At 39.9% G+C, this 22282-nt stretch overlaps 1 protein-coding gene across 13 annotated transcripts in view; it reads left to right on the top strand.

The window, feature by feature from the left end:
* The window catches only part of IPCEF1 (interaction protein for cytohesin exchange factors 1), a 171109-nt gene that overhangs the window by 69579 nt on the left and 79248 nt on the right, over nt 1–22282 (top strand). For all 13 annotated transcript variants that reach the window (XM_070376909.1, XM_070376907.1, XM_070376916.1 and 10 more), the window contains one exon: nt 7415–7467. In XM_070376909.1, coding sequence (XP_070233010.1) covers nt 7444–7467 — 24 coding nt within the window. In that variant the 5' untranslated portion in view covers nt 7415–7443. The remainder of the gene's footprint in view (nt 1–7414; nt 7468–22282) is intronic.

Here is a 22282-nt window from a genome sequence, read left to right as displayed (position 1 = left end):
TTGTTGAAATTCATGTCCAGTGAGTCAGTGATGCTATCTAACCATCTCATCCTCTGCTGCTTCCTTCTCCTTCTCAATCTTTCCCAGCCTCAAAGTCTTTTCCAACAAGTTGGCTCTTTGCATTAGGTAGCCAATGTTAGTCATTTGTATTTTTATGTTTTGAATTTTCCTTCACTTGTTATCTTATTAGTTTGATAATTATTTTGTTTTATAAAATTTTTAATATTTTTATTGAAGTATAGGTGACATTGTGTTAGTTTCTGGTGTACAACAAAGTGATTCAGTATGTGAGTGAAGTGAAAGTCGCTCAGTCATGTCCGACTCTTTGCGACCCCATGGACTATACAGTCCATGGAAATCTCTAGCCCAGAATACTGGAGTGGGTAGCCTTTCCCTTCTCCAGGGGATCTTCCCAACCCAGGGATTGAACCCAGGGGTCCTGCGTTGCAGGCAGATTCTTTACCAGCTGAGCCACAAGGGAATATATATAATATGTACATGAATATAAATGTATATGCATATATACATTTTATATAGTTTTTCAGATTATTTTCCATTATAGGTTATTATAAGGTATTGAATATAGTGCCCTGTGCTCTACAGTAGAACTTTGTTATTTATCTGTCTTGTATACTGTTCAGTCGCTCAGTCATGTCCGACTCTTTGCGACCCCATGGGCTTCAGCACGCCAGGTTTCCCTGTCCATCACCAACTGTCAGAGCTTGCTCAAACTCATGTCCATCAAGTTGGTGATGCCATCCAACCGTCTCACCCTCTGTTGTCCCCTTCTCCTCCTTCCTTTAATCTTTCCCAGCATCAGAGTCTTTTTTAGTAGGTCAGTTCTTTGCATCAGGTGGCCAAAGGATTGGAGTTTCAGCTTCAGCATCAGTCCTTCCAATGAATATACAGGACTGATTTCCTTTAGGATTGACTAGTTTGATCTCCTTGCAGTCCAAGGGACTCTCAAGAGTCTCCTCCAACACTACAGTTCAAAGCATCAGTTCTTCGGCACTCAGCTTTCTTTATAGTCCAACTCTCACATCCATACATGATTACTGGAAAAACCATAGCTTTGACTAGTCAGACTTTGTTGGCAAAGTAATGTCTCTGCTTTTTAATAAGCTGTCTAGGTTGGTCATAACTTTTCTTCCAAGGGGCAAGTGTCTTTGAATTTCATGGCTGCAATCACCATCTGCAGTGATTTTGGAGCCCCCCAAAATAAAGTCTGTCACTGTTTCCATTGTTTTCCCATCTATTTGCCATGAAGTGATGGGACCAGATGCCATGATCTTTGAATGTTGAGTTTTAAGTCAAATTTTTAACTCTCCTCTTTCACTTTCATCAAGAGACTCTTTAGTTCTTCTTTACTTTCTGCCATAAGGGTGGTGTCATCTGCATATCTGAGGTTATTGTTAATTTCTCCCGGCAATCTTGATTCCAGCTTGTGCTTCATCCAGCCCTGCATTTCATTTGTGCTTCATCCAGCCTGGCATTCTGTATACTGTAGTGTGTATCTATTAATATGAAGCTCCTAATTATCCTCCCCCCCTTTCCCCTTTGGTAATCACAGTTTTGTTTTCTGTCTATCCGCGAGTCTGTTTCTGTTTTGTAAATAAGTTCATTTGTATCATTTTAAAAGATTTTATGTGTAACTGACATAATACGATATTTGTTTTTCCCTGTTTGACTTATTTCACTTAGTATGATAATCTCTAGGTTCATACATGTTACTACAAATGGCATTATTTCATTCTTTTTTATTGCTGAATAATGTTCTATTGTATTCATATCACAGTTTCTTTATTCACTCACATGTCAGTGGGCACTTAGCTTGCTTTCTTGTCTGGCTACTGTAGGGTGCATGTATCTTTTCAAGTTAAGAGTTTTCATCTTTTCTGGATATAGAGGCAGGAGTGGGATTGCTGTATCACATGGTAACTATTTTTAGTTTTTAAAGAAATCTCCATACTATTCTCCACAGTAGCTGCACCAATTTACATTCCCACCAAAAGTGTAGGAGGGTTCCCTTTTCTTCACATCCTCTCCAGCATTTACTATTTGTAGAATTTTTGATGACAGTTATTCTGACTAGTGTGAGGTGATACCGCATTGTAGTTTTGATTTGCGTTTCTCTAATAATTAGCAATGTTAAGTGTCTTTTCACGTGCCTGCTGGCCATTTGTATGTCTTCTTAGGAGAGATGTCTATTTATGAATAGGTCTTCTGCCCATTTTTTGATTGGGTTGGTTCTTTTTCCTTTTTCTTTTTTTTTGATATTGAGCTGTATGAGCTGTTCACATATTTTGGAAATTAATCCCTTGTCAGTTGTAGAATCTGCAAATATTTTCTCCCATTCCATAGGTTGTCTTTTTGTTTTGTTTATGATTTCCTTTGCTGTGCAAAAACTTTTATGTTTGATTAGGCCCATTTGTTTTTTTTTAATTTTTATTTCTTTTGCCTTGGGAGACTGACCTGAAGAGACATTGCTACAATTTATGACAGAGAACATTCCTTCTATGTTCTCTTCTAGGAGTTTTATGGTGTCATGTCTTGTATTTAAATCTTTTTTGTTTTTTAATTTTTACAGCGTTGTGTTGATTTCCGCCATATGACAATGCAAATCAGCCATAATTATACATCAATCCCTTCCCTCTTGAGCTTCCCTCCCCTCCCCCATTCCACCCTTCTAAGTCATCACAGAGCACCGGACTGGGATGCCTGTTATACAGCAACTTCTCACCAACTATCCATTTTACACGATAGCATATTTGTTGGTGCTACGTTCTCCATTCATCCCACTCTCTCCCTCCCCAACTGTGTCCACAAGTCCATCCTCCACATTTGCATCTTCATTCCTTCCCTGCAAAAAGGTTCATCAATACCATTTTTCTGGATTCCATATATATGCATTAATATATGATATCTGTTTTTCTCATTCTGGCTTACTTCATTCTGTGTAACAGGCTCTAGGTTCATCCACCTCACTAGAATTGACTCAAATTTGTTTTTTTAATGGCTGAGTAATATTCCATTGTAAATATGTACCATGTATTCTCTATCCATTCATCTGTCTATGCACAGGACTGCTTCCATGTCCTAGCTGTTGTACATGGTGCTGCAATGAACACTGGGGTACATGTGTCTTTCAGAACTCTGTTTTTTTCAGAGTATATGCCCAGTAGTGGGGTTGCTGGGTCATATGGTAGATTTTTTCCCTAGTTTTTTAGGGATACTCTGTACTATTCTCCATAATGGCTGTATCAGTTTACATTCCCACCAACAGTGTAGGAGGGTTCCCTTTTATCTATATCCTCCCCAGCATTTATTGTTTGTAGATTTTTTGATGATGGCCATTTTGACTGGTGTGAAGTGATACCTCATTGTAATTTTGATTTGCATTTCTCTAATAATTAGCAGTGTTGAGCATCTTTTCATGTGTTTATTGTATGTCTTCTTTGGAGAAATGTCTGTTTAGGTTTTCTGTCCATTTTTTTAATTGGGCTTTTTGTTTTCCTGACGTTGAACTGTATGAGCTGTTTATATATTATGGCGGTTAATCTTTTGTCAGTTGTTTCATTTGCAATTATATCCTCCCATTCTGAGGGTTGTCTTTTAATCCTATTTATTGTTTCCTTTGCAGAAGCTTTTAAGTTTAATTAGGTCCCATTTGTTTATTTTTGTTTTTATTTCTATTACTCTAGGAGATGGATCAAAGAGGATCTCGCTGTGATTTATGGCAAAGTGTGTACTGCCTATCTTTTCCTCTAAGAGCTTTATAGTTTCTTACATTTAAGTCTTTAATTCATTTTGAGTTCGTTTTTGTGTATGGTGTGAGGGACTGTTCTGACTTCATTGATTCACATGCAGCTGTCAAGCTGTTGCAACAACACCTGTTGAAGAAGAGACTGTCTTTTCTCCATTGTATACTCTTGCTGCTCTTGTCAAAGATGAATCAACCATAGGTCTGTGGGTATGTTTCTAGACTCTTTATTCTGTTTCATTGACCCATATGTCTGTTTTCATGTCCTTGCCATGCTATTTTGATTACTGTAGTTTTGTAGTATTGTCTGAAGTCTGGGAGAGTCTTGCTTCTTGTTCTTTTTCTTCAGGATTGCTTTGGCAATTCTGTGTATTTTGTGGTTCCATATGAATTTTAGGATTGTTTAATTCTGTGAAAAATGTCATGGGTTATTTGTAGGGATTGCATTGAATCTGTAGATTGCTTTGGGTAGTGTGGTCATTTTTAATAATATTAACACTTCCAATCGAAGAGCATGGGGTATCTTTCCATTTCTTTGAATTGGCTTTAGTTTCCTTTATCAATGTTTTATAGTTCTCAGTGTGTAAGTCTTTCATCTCCTTGATCAGGTTTATTTCAAGGTGTTTTTTTTTTTTTTTTTGACATGATTTTCAAAGAGATTGCCTTTTTACTTCCTCTTTATGACTTTTCTTTTCTCCCTGTATCTGGATATGTTTCCTTCTTTAGGTCTGGGAAGTTTTCAGCTGTAATTTCCTCAAATACATTTTTGATCCCCTTTTCTCTTTTTTTTCTTTCTGGTACCCTTATTATGTGTAGATTGGCATGCTTTATATTATCTTATAGGTCTCATATGTTGCCTTCTTTTTTTCATTTTTCTATCTATTTTCTCTTCTGATTGGGTAGTTTCTAGGTCACTTTTTTGTTTGGTATGGTTTAATTTGCTATTTATTGCCTTTAGCTCAGTTTTCATCTTGGCAATTGAGTTGTCTAATTTTAATTGGCCCCTCTTTATAGTTTCCAGTTCCTTGTTACAGTGATCCCTATTTCTAGCAATAATCTTTCTTAATTTCTTCAGAATTTGTATTACTTCCTTTTTGAACTCAGGGTCTGAGTAAACTGAAAAAGCCTGTTTCATTATTTGGTCTTTCAGGTGACTTCTCTTATTCTTTTATTGGTGAATAGTTTCTCTGCTCCTTCATTTTAGTTGTATTTCTGTGACTCAATTTAGGAGAAACAGTTATCTGTTGTGGTCCTGAAGGGCTGTTTTTATGTGGGAACATTCTATATGAGTCTCATTAATGCCGGGGCTGCTTTTGGTACCTGCCACATTGTTCTTCAGGGGTGGTGTGCCAGCCAGTTCCCCTTCGTCGGGGGTGAAGGTTATGTTGTGGTGACCAGAGGCTGCACTCGTTTTTGGAGGGGTCTCCTCTTTGCTCTGCGGTTGTCATAGCTCTGTCAAGGACGGGGCCTGTTCTCCAGCTGTTGGAGTAGAAGCTCTAAGATCTGGTTCTAAGCTGCGTGTGAGGTAGGCAGGACTGGCGCACTTTTACTGGTAGCGGAGCCCGTGGGTATTTTTCCGCCAGAGCTATCCACTGGGACATGCTTTCTGTGATGGTCCCTGTCACTCTTGTGTGTGCTCACGAAGCGCACTGTTGACAAAACTGCCCTCTGCCCCACCTCAGCAAAGGAAAAGCCGGTAGTCAGCTTGGAAGTCCTTCCGGTGCTGTGTTCCGGAAGCTGCCAATGGCGTAAATCTTCTGTGAAAGTCATGCACCCACCAGGAATCAGTTCAGATTTCAGTCCCACCCTGCGTGTGGGCCACCCACACGTGCTTGTGTGTGCCCAGAGCTTGTAGAGTGGAGCTGCACCCCCCGTGAGCAAGCTGAGGATGAAGCTGCTCTGGTGGGGTCATGCCACTCCCTTTGCACGTGCATTTACAAATAGGGTTCCCATTGGTCCTATACACACCTCCAGTGGCCTGAACCATTCTTGAGGCCCTTGGAATTGTCTCTGCATCCAAACCAAATCTTCTCCCTGGTTCTGTCTGCTGAAGTCCCGTGTACCAGCAACCAGCCACCACCATGCCTTCCACCAGTGATGCATCTCAGGCTGGGGTGTGCAGTGAGGTGGCCAGGACCTTCTGGGCACCTTTCTCTCTGTCCTGCTCCTGCAGGCTGGCTGCTGCATCCTCCTCTGAGCTCCTGAAACTCCATATCTGGTTGAGGGGTCCCAGAGTGAGAGAGGCTTTCATAGCTCAGGTCCATCCCAAGCTTCTTTGTTCTGTCCTTTCATCCTGCCCAGTTATGCGGTGGTCTTTCTTGCAGCGTTGGTTCTATGAGATCTTCAGTATTCAGTGGGTATTCTGTGAGAATTGTTCCACATGTAGATGTGTTTTTGATGTATTTGTGGGAGGAGGTGAGCTCCATGTCCTTCTATTACACCGTCTTGGTCTCCCAGTCTACTTATTATTTTCTTATTGGTGAATAAGAGAACTGTTTATGCTATGATTTTTTAAATGAATACTGCAAATGTTTTCACCAGCCTGTGATTTGATTTTCCATTTATGTTTGACTGTATTTTTTAAACAAGTGAGTTAAAAATTAAGTAAATTGGTCAGTCTTTTTTTTATTGTGGTTTTTCTCTTTGGCATTTTACAAATAAATGTTTTATTCATATCAGTGTAATATAAATATGGCATTTTTGACGTAAAGAAGGGCTATGCATTTTCAGAATTTGGGAACGATTGGTGTAAGAAATAAAGTCACATGGGGTATGGATCTGTCACTGGGAGAGGTGAAAGGCTTTTTGCTTTGCAGAGAGTTTCAGTGGCTTGTGGATGTTTAACAAGTTTGTTGCTTATCAAAGTAGATTTTTTTTCTTAGTCTGAAGATATGAGATTTTCGTCTTTTTGTTTTCATCTTCTTTTCTTGAAACCAGAGTGTCTTGTTTCTCAGGTAATCCACTACAAAGTGCAATACATCAAAGGGGGCTCATCTTCATATTAAAGTTGAGATTTCTGAGGCTGAGGGATTGGTTACATTTTTGAAATTGTTCAGTTAATACCATCAGAACAATAGTAATAGATCAGATATGTCCACATCTTACATTGTTATTCATCTTGAAGATGAAAATATTTTCACTTTTCAAAAACATATGTTTATGTATGATTCAGTATTGTTGTTAAGTTGCTGGGTCATGTCTGACTCTTTGCCACCCCATGGACTGTAGCCAGGCTCCTCTGTCCTTGGGATTTCCCAGGCAAGAATACTGAAATAGGTTTGCATTTCCTTCTCCTGGGGAACTTCCTGACCCAGGGATGGAACCTGTGTCTCTTTCATTGTAGGCGGATTCTTTATTACTGAGTCACCAAGGAAGCCCATAGTACAATATTAAGTAGATAAAAATATATATATAATATATCTTCCTGTAGACTTGAAACAAATACTGACACATGTGCAATTAAAATTCTGGCTTATTTTATGAACTCAGTTTTTAACAGTTGGCTTATTCTGAATTAAAAGGCTTTGTAATGAATTGCTTTTATTGTGAAATTCATCAATCAGAATACAAGTGCTTTTCTTCCTGTCAAGAAGATATACAATTTTAAGAGTGATTTCCTCCAACATTTAACTGAAAATGCTTTTTCTCTTCTAGCTTTTGTTTCTACCAATCTGACGTCATACATGGCTACTGATGGCAATGAGCTTGTAAGTATTCTTTGGAATATTCAGACTTTAAGTATCGTCAGTTTGATGAATGAGTAAAAAATTAGGTTGATTTTAAGTTCGACTAACTACTTATTGTCCATTTCATTAGTCATAATGGAATGAAAGAGCTTCCCTAGTAGCTTAGATGGTAAAGCATTTGCCTGCAATACAGGAAACCTGGGTTCGATCCAGGGGTTGGGAAGATCCCCTGGAGAAGGAAATGGCAAACCACTCCAGTATTCTTGCCTGGAGTATTCCATGGACAGAGGAGCCTGGCGTGCTACAGTCCATGGGGTTGCAAAGAGTCAGACACGACTAAGCGACTAACACACACAACAGAATTAAATGATCCCTTTGTTAGAGTTCGAAAGTTTCTTATGATCACCAAGCTTTTGTTTAAGACCCCTAGCTGTTTAAATATCATGAAACATAACCATGATTTTGACATAATGTACATAAATTTGTCCCTATTTTCAATTAATTCTGGTATAGTATAACCTCTCATGCAACTTCTATGGGAATAATTCTGCTAATTATTATGCCAAAATTATAGGTTCCTTTAAAAATAATTTTATGGCCATAAATTTGCCTAAATTAGGTAAGTCAGTTAAGCAAGTTTCCTCTACTAGATGAAGAAACTCATGCAGGGAAAATAGAGATGTTGATGTAACATGATACTTCAGATGGAAGGGGATACACAGACTGTAGCCCACCAGGCTCCTCTGCCCATGGAATTTTTCAGACAAGAATACTGGAGTGGGTTGCCTTTTCCTCCTCCAGGGGATCTTCCTGACCCAGGGATTGAATCTGCATCTCTTGTGTCTCCTGCATTGGCAGGCAGATTCTTTACCACTAGTGCCACCTGGGAAGCCCCTTTATTGGTTGATTATGCAGGGAAAATAGAGAAGTTAGTATAAGTAACATGACACTTCAAATAGAAGAGGCTGTAGTGCAGTGTGGGATTGGATGGTGTGCATCTTTTGGCAAATCTAATGACTTCATGATGAATGCGTAGGACAGAGTTTTTGGGGTAGAGCCAAAAGCAGAAGCAGAAGTGGGGTGTTAAGAAAATATAGTATAGACTTCCTGCCAAATAGGGAATGTGGACAGTGGTTTCCTGATGCACATTAAGAAATGGATGTCAAGGCAAGTTGTATTATAATGATAGAGAAATTGAGTGAACTAGACAGCTCCTGGAAGAGACACCTTACTAAAAACCAGGACAACATATTAATTTTCTGCTTGATAAAAATTTCATATTCCAGAGGGAGAGAAGGCAAAGAGCACTTTTGTTTTGATGCTCCTTCTAAATGAGGAAATCTTTGCTAATGATGAAAAATGGTGGATAGTTTGGGAGACAAGGGTGCAGAAAACCAAAAAAGAAAATGAAAATTATAGTCGCTTATGCAACCTAGGAAATTCACTATCTAAAACTTGCAGAAAGAGGGAAGTCTGATTTTTTGCACATGAATGGGTGTGTGTTTGATAATAGAATATGAATAATCACGGTGAATATAGGGAAGAACAATAAAGAGAATAAATGTGCTTCAATGGAAAATTTTTGCAAAGATTAGATATAAAGCTGTGTGTCAGTTCAATTCAGTTCAGTCAGTTGGTCAGTCATGTCCGACTCTGCAATCCCATGAACTGCAGCACACCAGGCTTCCCTATCCATCACCAACTCCTGGAGTCCACACAAACCCATGTTCATGGAGTCGGTGATGCCATCCAACCATCTCATCCTCTGTCGTCCCCTTCTTCTCCTGCCTCCAATCCCTCCCAGCATCAGGGTCTTTTCCAATGATTCAGCTCTTCGCATGAGGTGGCCAAAGTATTGGAGTTTCAGCTTCAACATGAGTCCTTTCAATGAACACCCAGGACTGATCTCCTTTAGAATGGACTGGTTGGATCTCCTTGCAGTCCAAGGGACTCTAAAGAGTCTTCTCCACCACCACACTTCAAAAGCATCAATTTTTCAGCACTTAGCTTTCTTTATAGTCCAACTCTCACATCCATACGTGACCACTGGAAAAACCATAGCCTTGACTAGATGGACCTTTGTTGGCAAAGTAATGTCTCTGCTTTTGAATATGCTATCAAAGTTGGTCATAACTTTTCTTCCAAAAAGTAAGCGTCTTTGAATTTCATGCCTGCAGTCACCATCTGCAGTGATTTTGGAGCCCAGAAAAATAAAGTCAGCCATTGTTTCCATTGTTTCCGCATCTATTTGTCATGAAGTGATGGGACCAGATGCCATGATCTTAGTTTTCAGAATGTTGAGCTTTAAGCCAACTTTTTCACTCTCCTCTTTCACTTTCATCAAGAGGCTCTTTAGTTCTTCTTCACTTTCTGCCATAAGGGTGGTGTCATCTGCATATCTGAGGTTATTGATATTTCTCCTGGCAATCTTGATTCCAGCTTGTGCTTCCTCTAGCCCAGCATTCCTCATGATGTACTCTGCATATAAGTTAAATAAGCAGGGTGATAATATACAGCCTTGACATACTCCTTTTCCTATTTGGGACCAGTCTGTTGTGCCATGTCCGGTTCTAACTGTTGCTTCCTGACCTGCATACAGATTTCTCAAGAGGCAGGTCAGGTGGTCTGGTATTCCCATCTCTTTCAGAATTTTCCACAGTTTATTGTGATCCATACGGTCAAAGGCTTTGGCATAGTCAATAAAGCAGAAATAGATGATTTTCTGGAACCCTCTTCCTTTTTCCATGATCCAGTGGATGTTGGCAGTTTGATCTCTGGTTCCTCTGCCTTTTCTAAAACCAGCTTGAACATCTGGTAGTTCACGGTTCACATATTGCTGAAGCCTGGCTTGGAGAATTTTAAGCATTACTTTACTAGCGTGTGAGATGAGTGCAATTGTGCAGTAGTTTGAGGATTCTTTGGCATTGCCCTTCTTTGGGATTGGAATGAAAACTGACCTTTCCAGTCCTGTGGCCACTGCTGAGTTTTCCAAATTTGCTGGCATATTGAGTGCAGCACTTTCACAGCGTCATCCTTCAGGATTTGGAATAGCTCCACTGGAATTCCATCACCTCCACTAGCTTGTTCATAGTGATGCTTTCTAAGGCCCACTTGACTTCATATTCCAGGATGTCTGGCTCTAGGTGAGTGATCACACGATTGTGATTATCTGGGTTGTGAAGATCTTTTTTGTACAGTTCTGTGTATTCTTGCCATCTCTTCTTAATATCTTCTGCTTCTGTTAGGTCCATACCATTTCTGTCCTTTTTCAAGCCCATCTTTGCATGAAATGTTCCCTTGGTATCTCTAATTTTCTTGAAGAGATCTCTAGTCTTTCCCATTCTATTGTTTTCCTCTATCTCTTTGCATTGATCTCTGAGGAAGGCTTTCTTATCTCTCCTTGCTGTTCTTTGGAATTCTGCATTCAAATGGGTATATCTTTCCTTTTCTCCTTTGCTTTTCACTTCCTTTCTTTTCACAGCTATTTGTAAGACCTCCTCAGACAGCCATTTTGCTTTTTTGCATTTCTTTTTCTTGGGGATGGTCTTGATCCCTGTCTCCTGTACAATGTCATGAACCTCCGTCCATAGTTCATCAGGCACTCTATCAGATCTAGTCCCTTAAATCTATTTCTGACTTCCACTGTATAATCATCAGGGATTTGATTTAGGTCATACCTGAATGGTCTAGTGGTTTTCTCCACTTTCTTCAATTTAAGTCTGAATTTGGCAATAAGGAGCTCATGATCTGAGCCACCGTCAGCTCCTGGTCTTGTTTTTGCTGACTGTATAGAGCTTCTCCATCTTTGGCTACAAAGAATATAATCAATCTGATTTATGTGTTGACCATCTGGTGATGTCCATGTGTAGAGTCTTCTCTTGTGTTGTTGGAAGAGGGTGTATGCTATGACCGATGCATTCTCTTGGCAGAACTTTATTAGCCTTTGCCCTGCTTCATTCTGTATTCCAAGGCCAAATTTGCCTATTACTCCAGGTGTTTCTTGACTTCCTACTTTTGTATTCCAGTCCCCTATAATGAAAAGGACATCTTTTTTGGGTGTTAGTTCTACAAGGTCTTGTAGGTCTTCATAGAACCATTCAACTTCAGCTTCTTCAGCGTTACTGGTTGGGGCATAGACTTGGATTACCATGATATTGAATGGTTTGCCTTGGAAACGAACAGAGATCATTCTGTGTGAGATCAAAGCTGTGTATACAGGATATTAAAGGAGGTCACGGGCAAAAGCACACAGAGGTCACAGATCTGTAAAGACAGAATCAGGGAAACTCAGGTGTAGAGTATCCAAAATTTATGAGAAATTTTAAAAGAAAAAATGCATGTGATTATAAGCATGTGTATGTGTTATTTGGGAAAATGGCATGAAAAGAAAGAATTAGGACTGTTGAGTCCTTGAGAAAGATAATGCAGGGTTTAATTGTGATAAAAAAAAAAGTAATCTTCCAGCTGGAAAGCGTTTATCTTATATGTTTAAGAGGAAATGGAAATTAAGATAATGAGAGCACCTAAGGACTTCAAATGAATAAATTGATTCATTGAAACATTCATTTAATGTTCACTGATTACCTCTCCTGAGTTTATTATGTGTCAGCCACCTACTACGTAGGAATTGGAGATTTAATGGTGAGTTGAAACAAGTCAAAATCTCCATGTCTTTAAAAAAAAAGTATGGCCTTGGATTTTTGAACAAAGATGGCAAATCTGATTAGCCAAGGACTAATGCATTATCCTGGAACTCCCAATCTAGGGCTCTTAACCGTGTAATATGTAACCTGCTTCCCCTTTGGTTCCGGGCACAAGTGGATTCTGTTCTTGGTGGAAACTGTTTTTGGGTCTTTCTCATTTCATGAGCCATCATCCTCCACCCCTTGACTGAATCAGCTCAGCTCTCCTTGTGTGTCAGTTTTCCTGTTATTTTTATCTCACAGCCATCAGTGTCTGGCTGGGAACGCTTAATATCTCTCTCAAGCATTTCTTCCAGCTGCTTTTCAGTGGTTACCCTACTTTATCTTTCCATTTAGAAAATTAGTTCCATTTTCTGCTGTCATTTGTTCTCTAAATAATATGTAGCACCAGAGACCTATTTTTATGCTAGGTGGTTTTGATAGGCCTGACACATTTGACCTAATGACATCCCAAATTACCCTTCATTTCCATTAAAATAACATGTATTGAGCTGCGTGTGCTGAGCTCTCTGCTTGGTGCTGGGGTACTTAGAGGAGGAGCCGACCACCTGGTGGGGGCAGGGTGATACTTCTAAGGGACTTTTATTGATCCCGACGTGATAGGTATCATTGAAGTGGTATGTAAATAGTGCTAGTTCAAGAAACTAGACTCTACGCATTTGAAATTTTATTATGTGCACAGTAAAAAAAACACTGTTCTTTTTTTTGTTGAATTGTTGTTATCTGATAGTATGTTTCTCTTGCCTCTGATTTTCTCTCTTCTGAAGGGAAGCAGCAGGATTTTCAAAGCTAAAGCTTCACACAGAATCAAAAGGATTAGCTCATTAAGTTCTGTCTGTTTTAACACCTAAATGTTGGGTTGGCCAAAAAGTCTATTTGGGTTTTTCCAGAAGATGTAACAACAGCCCAATATGTTCCCATCTTCGCAACACTTGCCCTCCCCCTGCTCACTGGGCTCTTTGCTTCTCTCTGCACTTGTCTCCTCCCCACCCCTCAACCAACCTCTACCTGCCCAACAACAGCCAGGGTGAATTTGCCTACACATAGACGTGATTTTTCTACTCATCTTTTCCCATCTGTTCAATGGCTTCCATTGGCTTTCAGATGAACTTTGTACTTTCCAGCATAATTTACAAGGCTCTTCGTGATGTGACTTGGCTCCTCTGAACACGGTTTCCACCCCCAAATCCTGCCATCCTCTGTGTGTGGTCCATGCCTCCTGATTGTACCTGCATTACTGTGCCACATCCTCTTATGCATAGGTCTTTATCTGGAGGCCCGGCTCTGACTCCTCAGTTTTAGGTCAGCACTGTGATGGGGTGAGACCTTGTTATCCTTGCTCAGTTCTCTTTCCTCTGTGTTGCCCTGGAAGCTGTGTTAAAACTTTCTTGCCACTGAATTGCTGGTCCTTGGCACTGAGTAACTGTGCAGTAAGGGGTGGTTGAATAAACAAAATCCATAATCTACCAACTTGTGACCTGAAAGAAAGCACTCGCCTAACACCTTTAGGATCTGGGTCAAAGATTTTGGGGAAATTTCCACCATTATGATTATATTTGGTACAATCAGTAAACATCCATTGTGTAGTTCGTATAAGGCTTTCCGTACATTATACTGTGCTTCTTCATGTGGCTCAGTGGTAAAGAATCCGCCTGCCAATGCAGGAGACATAAGAGACTTGAGTTTGATCTCTGGGTCACGAAGATCACCCTGGAGAAGGAAATGGCAATCCACTTTAGTATTCTTGCCCGGAAAATCCCATAGACGGGGGCGACTGGTGGGCTACAGTCCTTGGGGTCGCAGAAGGGTCAGACATGACTTAGCAACTAAACAACAGCAAGCAGCACGATACTGTGGTCATTCAGCATTATACACTAAATCAGTATGCTTAGTTTTCTTTTATGATTTGTTTATCATTAAAATAAATAGATAAATATGAGTCTTAAAGGCTTGATTACTAAAGTCTCAGATTTCAGTAACAGCATTTTAGCTAAGGAAGGAAAGCAGCCTTAATTTAAGGATGACAAAGCTCAGAGAGAATGTGACACAACATCTTGTTTACCATTGTACACAATTCTTTTACCTAAAGCTTTCAAGAATTGCTTTCAGGGATTGCTCTAGTGGGGAAGAAATGTCACAGTTCTCTTAGATCAAAACTTTATGACAGTGTTTTCTCAAAAATTGTTTAAAATAAATTTCCTTCCCTAAATGTTTCCTGGAAAAAAGAAATGCCAAGGGAAAACTTTTTCCTGAAATGGAAGTCTCTGCATAGAAATCTGGAGAAGGCAATGGCAACCCACTCCAGTACTCTTGCCTGGCAAATCCCATGGATGGAGGACCCTGGAAGGCTGCAGTCCATGGGGTCATGAAGAGTCGGACACGACTGAGCGACTTCACTTTCACTTTTCACTTTCATGCACTGGAGAAGGAAATGGCAACCCACTCCAGTGTTCTTGCCTGGAGAATCCCAGGGACGGGGGAGTCTGGTGGGCTGCCGTCTATGGGGTCGCACAGAGTTGGACACGCCTGAAGCGACTTAGCAGCAGCAGCAGCAGCAGCATTGTTGTCTTAGAACTACAACTACTTACCTCAACATGGGGAAAAAAAAAAATCTAAAAAATACTGAAAATTAAACACCTCCATTAATGCTATTAGGGTTTCCCTCGTAGCTCAGTCGGTAAAGAATCTGCCTGCAATGCAGGAGACCCGGGTTCGATTACTGGAAGATCACCTGGAGAAGGAAATGGCAACCCACTCCAGTACTCTTTTTTTTTTTTCCCACTCCAGTACTCTTTTTTTTTTTCCCACTCCAGTACTCTTTTTTTTTTTTCCCACTCCAGTACTCTTTTTTTTTTTCCACTCCAGTACTCTTTTTTTTTTCCCACTCCAGTACTCTTTTTTTTCCCACTCCAGTTTTTTTTTCCCACCCCAGTACTCTTTTTTTTTTTCCCACTCAGTACTCTTTTTTTTTTTTCCCACTCCAGTACTCTTTTTTTTTTCCCACTCCAGTACTCTTTTTTTTTCCCACTCCAGTACTCTTTTTTTTTTTCCACTCCAGTACTCTTTTTTTTTCCCACTCCAGTACTCTTTTTTTTCCCACTCCAGTACTTTTTTTTTTCCACTCCAGTACTCTTTTTTTTTTTTCCCACTCCAGTACTCTTTTTTTTTTTTCCCACTCCAGTACTCTTTTTTTTTTTCCCACTCCAGTACTCTTTTTTTTTTTCCCACCAGTACTCTTTTTTTTCCACTCCAGTACTCTTTTTTTTCCCACTCCAGTACTCTTTTTTTTTTTTCCACTCCAGTACTCTTTTTTTTTTTTTCCCACTCCAGTACTCTTTTTTCCCACTCCAGTACTCTTTTTTTTTCCCACAGTACTCTTTTTTTTTTTCAGTACTCTTTTTTTTTTTCACTCCAGTACTCTTTTTTTTTTTTCCCACTCCAGTACTCTTTTTTTTTCCCACTCCAGTACTCTTTTTTTTTCCCCACTCCAGTACTCTTTTTTTTCCCACTCCAGTACTCTTTTTTTTTTCCCACTCCAGTACTCTTTTTTTTTTTCCCACTCCAGTACTCTTTTTTTTCCCACTCCAGTACTCTTTTTTTTCCACCCAGTACTCTTTTTTTTTTCCCACTCCAGTACTCTTTTTTTTCCCACTCCAGTACTCTTTTTTTTTCCCACTCCAGTACTCTTTTTTTTCCCAGTACTCTTTTTTTTTTTTCCCACTCCAGTACTCTTTTTTTTTCCCACTCCAGTACTCTTTTTTTTTTTTCCCACTCCAGTACTCTTTTTTTTCCCACTCCAGTACTCTTTTTTTTTTTTCCCACTCCAGTACTCTTTTTTTTTCCAGTACTCTTTTTTTTTCCCCACTCCAGTACTCTTTTTTTTTTTACTCTTTTTCCCACTCCAGTACTCTTTTTTTTCCCACTCCAGTACTCTTTTTTCCCACTCCAGTACTCTTTTTTTTTTTCCCACTCCAGTTTTTTTTTTCCCACTCCAGTACTCTTTTTTTTTTTTTCCCACTCCAGTACTCTTTTTTTTTTTTCCCACTCCAGTACTCTTTTTTTTTTCCCACTCCAGTACTCTTTTTTTCCCACTCCAGTACTCTTTTTTTTTCCCACTCCAGTACTCTTTTTTTTTTCCCACTCCAGTACTCTTTTTTTTTTTTCTTTTTCCACTCAGTACTCTTTTTTTTTTTTTCCCACTCCAGTACTCTTTTTTTTCCCACTCCAGTACTCTTTTTTTTTTCCCACTCCAGTACTCTTTTTTTTCCCACTCCAGTACTCTTTTTTTTTCCCACTCCAGTACTCTTTTTTTTCCCACTCCAGTACTCTTTTTTTTTTTCCCACTCCAGTACTCTTTTTTTTTCCCACTCAGTACTCTTTTTTTTTCCCACTCCAGTACTCTTTTTTTCCCACTCCAGTACTCTTTTTTTTTTTTTTACCCAGTACTCTTTTTCCCACTCCAGTACTCTTTTTTTTTTCCCACTCCAGTACTCTTTTTTTTCCCACTCCAGTACTCTTTTTTTTTTCCCACTCCAGTACTCTTTTTTTTTTTTCTCCAGTACTCTTTTTTTTTCCACTCCAGTACTCTTTTTTTTCCCACTCCAGTACTCTTTTTTTTTTTCCCACTCCAGTACTCTTTTTTTTCCCACTCCAGTACTCTTTTTTTTTTCCCACCCAGTACTCTTTTTTTTTTTTCCCACTCCAGTACTCTTTTTTTTTTTTCCCACTCCAGTACTCTTTTTTTTTTTTCCACTCCAGTATTCTTGCCTGGAGAATCCCACGGACAGAGGAGCCTAGCAGGCTGCAGCCCATGGGGTCGCAAGAGCTGGACACGACTTATCGACTAAACCACCACCACCCATTAATGCTATTGCTTATGGTATTGTTAAATGCTCCTTATAAATACTAAAATTGCATGGGAATGATAAATATCACATTCGGTTTAGTGTAACCTGGGGTGAATGAGAGGGAAATGGAAAAGGGAAGTTGTATATCATGTATTCATATTTCATTCCCTTAAAAATAAAGTAAAAGCTAAGAAAGAAAAGAAGGAAGTGAGAAATGTGTACTCAGTGAGTTAGAATATGAACAGCTGAGACTTTTGATATCATGTAGTTAAATGGCTTTTCAATTTCAACATCCGACTGTCAGTGAACAAGTGTTTGTCTATAGTTTATTGCAGGAGAGATTATAAGCACAGGAGCATAGTTTTGAAAACACGTGTAACAACCTCTGTCTTTTGGCTCTAGGACTCCTGTTACTATCATGTCTCCTCTTTTCAGTCAAGATTCTGGAGAGACTAGTCTTTAGTGCTCTGTTAACTTCTTAAATTCCCATTACTCTCCAACCCACTGAAATTTGTTTTCTAGCCAACACAATGATGAAACTGTTTTGCCAAGGTCTCTAGTAATTTTTTCTTTCTCTTTTATACTGGTGAGTGTTTGATGGTTTTGGCTCACCTGTCCCTTCAGTCTTTCCCTCACTCCCACGACAATCCCTCTCCTGATTTTCTTGTTTTCCTTTGCTTGTCTGCTCTGTCTCCTGGCAGTCTCCATTCCTCTTAGTTCTGTGTAAATGCGTTGGTCTTCCTTTGGATTTTGACTTCACTCCTTTTACATCCTACACATCTGAGTGATCTTACCCAAACTCAAGATTTCCACTCTCTATATGCTGATGATTCCTAATTTTATATCTTTATTCCAGACTTCTCCCAAATCTCTAGACTCATAAATACTATATATGCTATTTTCCCATATGTTTACTATGGATATATATGTATATATTTATAAATGCTGCTGTGTTAAGTTGCTTCAGCTGTGTTTGACTCTGTGTGACCCTATGGACTGTAGCCCACCAGGCTCCTCTGTTGATAGGATTCTCCAGGCAAGAATACTGGAGTGGGTTGTCATTTCTCTACTTAAGCCATATTCTCTATCAGTTCAGTTCAGTTGCTCAGTCGGGTCGACTCTTTGCGACCCCATGGACTGCAGCACGCCAAGCCTCCCTGTCCATCACCAACTCCCGGAGTTTACTCAAACTCATGTCTGTTGAGTCGATGATGCCATCCAACCATCTCATCCTCTGTCATCCCCTTCTCCTCTCACCTTCAATCTTTCCGAGCATCAGGGTCTTTTCCAATGAGTCAGCTCCTCGCATCAGGTGGCCAAAGTATTGGAGTTTTAGCTTCAGCATCAGTCCTTCCAATGAACATTCAGGATTGATTTCCTTTAGGGTGCCTTGGTTGGATCTCCTTGCAGTCCAAGGGACTCTCAAGAGTCTTCTCCAACACCACAGTTCTCTATATTGTTGTCATTTATTCCACTGATTAAGCTAGACACTCTTTCCCTGACACGTTTCTCTCCCTCACTTTCCACCTTCTAGCTTCCTCCTCCTCACCCTCCTCTCCTTGTCCCTCCTTCTTTTTCTTCTCCTTCTTTTTCCTCTTCTCCCTAGTTCTTCTTTAATTTCTCCAGTTTCTCTTCAATGTAGAAAGTGCCATTGCATCCAGCTTCTCCTCAAACTTCAATCCCTGCTTTTCTCTTCTCTTACTTTATATAACATCAACAACCAAAACAAATATCTTAAAGGTTACTACTTTGTGAATTTTATTCTTAAAATAAATATATGTATTTTACCATTTCCTTTTGTGACTTTGGGCAAAACACTAAACCTTGATTTACTTCAGTTTTCTCCTCTGACCTAAATGGTGGGAAGGAAATCTAAAAAAGAGGGGATGTGCTTATACATATGACTGATTCACTTTGCTGTATGGCAAGAGACTAATGCAACACTGTAAAGCAATTATACTCCATTAAAAATTAATTTAAAAATTTTCTTCTCAGTAAAATATGCATTATAATAATGTCTAAGCTGTAAATGTGACAATTCAGTCCAAGTATTTATGAAAAGACTCACCCTGGCTATGGCAAACACTATCTAACTATAAGCTTTATGCTTCTTGGTTATCATTGTTTTCAATTATTGTCTATTGTTATTATAAAGTCTCTTATCTATCTTCATTTTTCACTATCAGAGGGTTTCTTTTCATATTAACTTAGTAATATTTAAGGTAGCTAGTCTTCTGAAAAAAAAGTAGCAAGTTTTTCATGTATTTTTACAGGTGAAATTTTAATATTTAAAGCTTGAAAATTCTCTTTACAAAATTGAGTTTAATTTGCCAGGAAAAAGGAGAGATTTTTTTTTATAGGGGGGCAAATGTGTTTTGTAGAGAAACTCCCTAATGGTTTTATCAGCTGGAGCTGGCTTGGCCCTAAAAAATTTAGGAATTTTTGTAGCTTGGTTAATGGAGAAGGAAATGGCAACCCACTCCAGTATTCTTGCCTGGAACATCCAATGGATGGAGGAGCCTGGTGGGCTATTGTCCATGGGGTCACAAAGAGTCAGACTGACAGAGTGACTAATACTACCCTAGAGCTTTGAGGCTGTTTGTGTCCTTTGGCTCAGGCTGCTGGCCACTTAAAGTATTGGTAGCTTAAAATTGACAATGCTGTGAGGTTTTATACCATGGAACTTGGGAAAATGGCGCAAATCAGGACCCATCATAGCATGCTGCTGCTGCTGCTAAGTCACTTCAGTCATGTCCGACTCTGTGCGACCCCATAGACGGCCTTCTACCAGGCTCCTCTGTCCCTGGGATTCTCCAGGCCAAGAACACTGGAGTGGGTTGCCATTTCCTTCTCCAATGCATGCAAGTGAAAAGAGAAAGTGAAGTCGCTCAGCTGTGACTGACTCTTAGCGACCCCATGGACTGCAGCCCACCAGGCTCCTCTGTCCATGGGATTTTCCAGGCAAGAGTACCGGAGTGGGGTGCCATTGCATCATAGCATATCACCGTGTAATTTTAAGACACGATCATTGTGAAGTTTGATGTAATGACAAACTATTTTATGGTGAATTTTAATATGTCACAGGTAAATTGTACCTTTTAAGATTTAATTGCTATATAAATTAGAAATCAGTATAATAATTACCCTTAACTTGGATGTGAACACCATCATTCAATATCAGAGGAGGTCCCTTTGTATATTTTACACTGGTTCCTTTGTATATTTATACAGCATGTGTTTTTGAGCGATTAATGACCAAGTGAATTTTTTTAACCCCCCCCCTTAAAAAGTAAAAGAAAAATACTCTTTTTCAATAAAAAGGAAATATGTATTCAAAAGAAAAATTTCCTCAAATTTTAGAGCCAAATTAGGGCAAATTCAGAATTTTAAGTTTTACCTACAATATCCCAATAGGAAGAAAATCTTGTGAGAAAAACACCTTATTAGGCTTCAGATATTTGTTATGAAGAGACACAGCTTCAATCCCTGGGTCAGGAAGATCGCCTGGAGCAGGAAATGGCAAGCCATTCCAGTCTTCTTGTCTGGGGAAATCCCATGGACTGAGAAGCCTGGCGGGCTGCTGTCTATAGGGTCACAAAGAGTCAGACATGGCTGAGCATACTTACACACACATTTGTTATAATGGTTATAATTCCCTATAAAAAAAAATGGTTTCATAAAGTGCTCACTGTTTGCTTGGCTTTTTCTCGCTCATCTAGTGGAATAAACCACATGTGAGATCTTTTTGAAACTGACGAGCTCGTGGGTTCCACTTCCTGTTGTGAGGAGTTAGACATATCTCAAACTTACTAAAGTTCTCAAGATTGTTTTCATTCTTTCTTGTAAACCAATTTAGGTTTCAAGTTCATGTCGATCAAGTGAAAATGCAATTCCCACTAATTTATTGTTCCTGTAATATGCAGCTCAGCTTCTGGTTGGGGGAAACAGTTTGAACACTTACACAGATTTTATGATCATTTGCCTTAGGAAAAGTTCTGTCTGAGGCATAGGGCTGACTCAGTGACTAAACTCCTTGCCCGAGTTTTAAAAAAAAAGTCTGAATAAAGTCCTCTCGGTTTTGGGTGCTCAACCTGCTTTAGGTATCGTCCAGCCTAGAGCCCCACTTCTCATTAGTCCAGGTGCAAGAATCTAGCATAGACCGAGGCCTGTTTTGGGGCCACGTTGAGACAGAGTGTGCAGTTTGATAGAGGGTTTTCTCTAGAACCAGCCATCAGCTTGTATGGTAGAACTGGAAAGACCTTGTCAAATTGTGCTGTGCTGAGTTGCTTGAGTTGTGTTAGACTCTTTGGAGTGGACTCTATGGACTCCATGGACCATAGCCCACTAAGCTTCTCTGTCCATGTGATTTTCTAGGCAAGAATATTGGAGCAAGTTGCCATTTTCTCCTCCAGGGTATCTTCCCAACCTGGGGATTGAACCGATGTCTCTTACATCTCATCTCCTGCATTGGTAACAGGAGATACCTTTATTCCTAGCGTGACCTGGGAAGCCTGCTGCTGCTGCTGCTAAGTCGCTTCAGTCGTGTCCGACCCTGTGCGACCCCACAGATGGCAGCCCACCAGGCTCCCCGTCCCTGGGATTCTCCAGGCAAGAACATTGGAGTGGGTTGCCATTTCCTTCTCCAATGCATGGAAGTGAAAAGTGAAAGTGAAGTCGCTCAGTCGTGTCCAACTCTTAGCGACCCCATGGACTGCAGCCTTCCAGGCTCCTCCGTCCATGGGATTTTCCAGGCGAGAGTACTAGCCTATAATTAATGGGTGGAGGAGATTCACCTGCTCCCAGTCAGGAGGGATGGAGCGTGGGCTGCCTCCCTTCACGGATACTACAGTGTCCTCTCCTACTTTCTCTTCCTTTCTAAGCTGCTCTTTTTTATCAGCTAATGCGATTGACCTTGTTCAGATGCGCCAGAATGGTCTAGGACTGCCTCTGTCCATAATTCCCTTTTCTTCCTACTCCCTGTGGTTCTTAATTTGTCTTGAGAGCTTCCTGGGGTCTCCTGGACCCCAGATTCTCTTAAATTATTCCCACTGTCTAAATTGACTTACTCTCTTCTTTTTCAGTCCTGGCTGTCAGCTAAGTTCTAGCTATCAAAATAAAATACATTATCTGAACAGTATATTTGGGTTAAAATATTTTGTTAATGGGCTTTGCTGAACTCAGATAATTGCATATAGAAAAAAGCCCAGGAGAAAGAACGTTGGAGAGAATAGTGGGAACTTTAGATCAGGATGCAGGTCAGTGTGGGAGGTATCTTATGAAGTAGAA

This window comes from Bos mutus, chromosome 9, assembly GCF_027580195.1.
Source record: "Bos mutus isolate GX-2022 chromosome 9, NWIPB_WYAK_1.1, whole genome shotgun sequence".
NCBI classification, from domain to species: domain Eukaryota; kingdom Metazoa; phylum Chordata; class Mammalia; order Artiodactyla; family Bovidae; genus Bos; species Bos mutus.
Note: the sequence above shows the minus strand (reverse complement) of the source record. Positions and strands in the feature narration are given on the sequence as shown.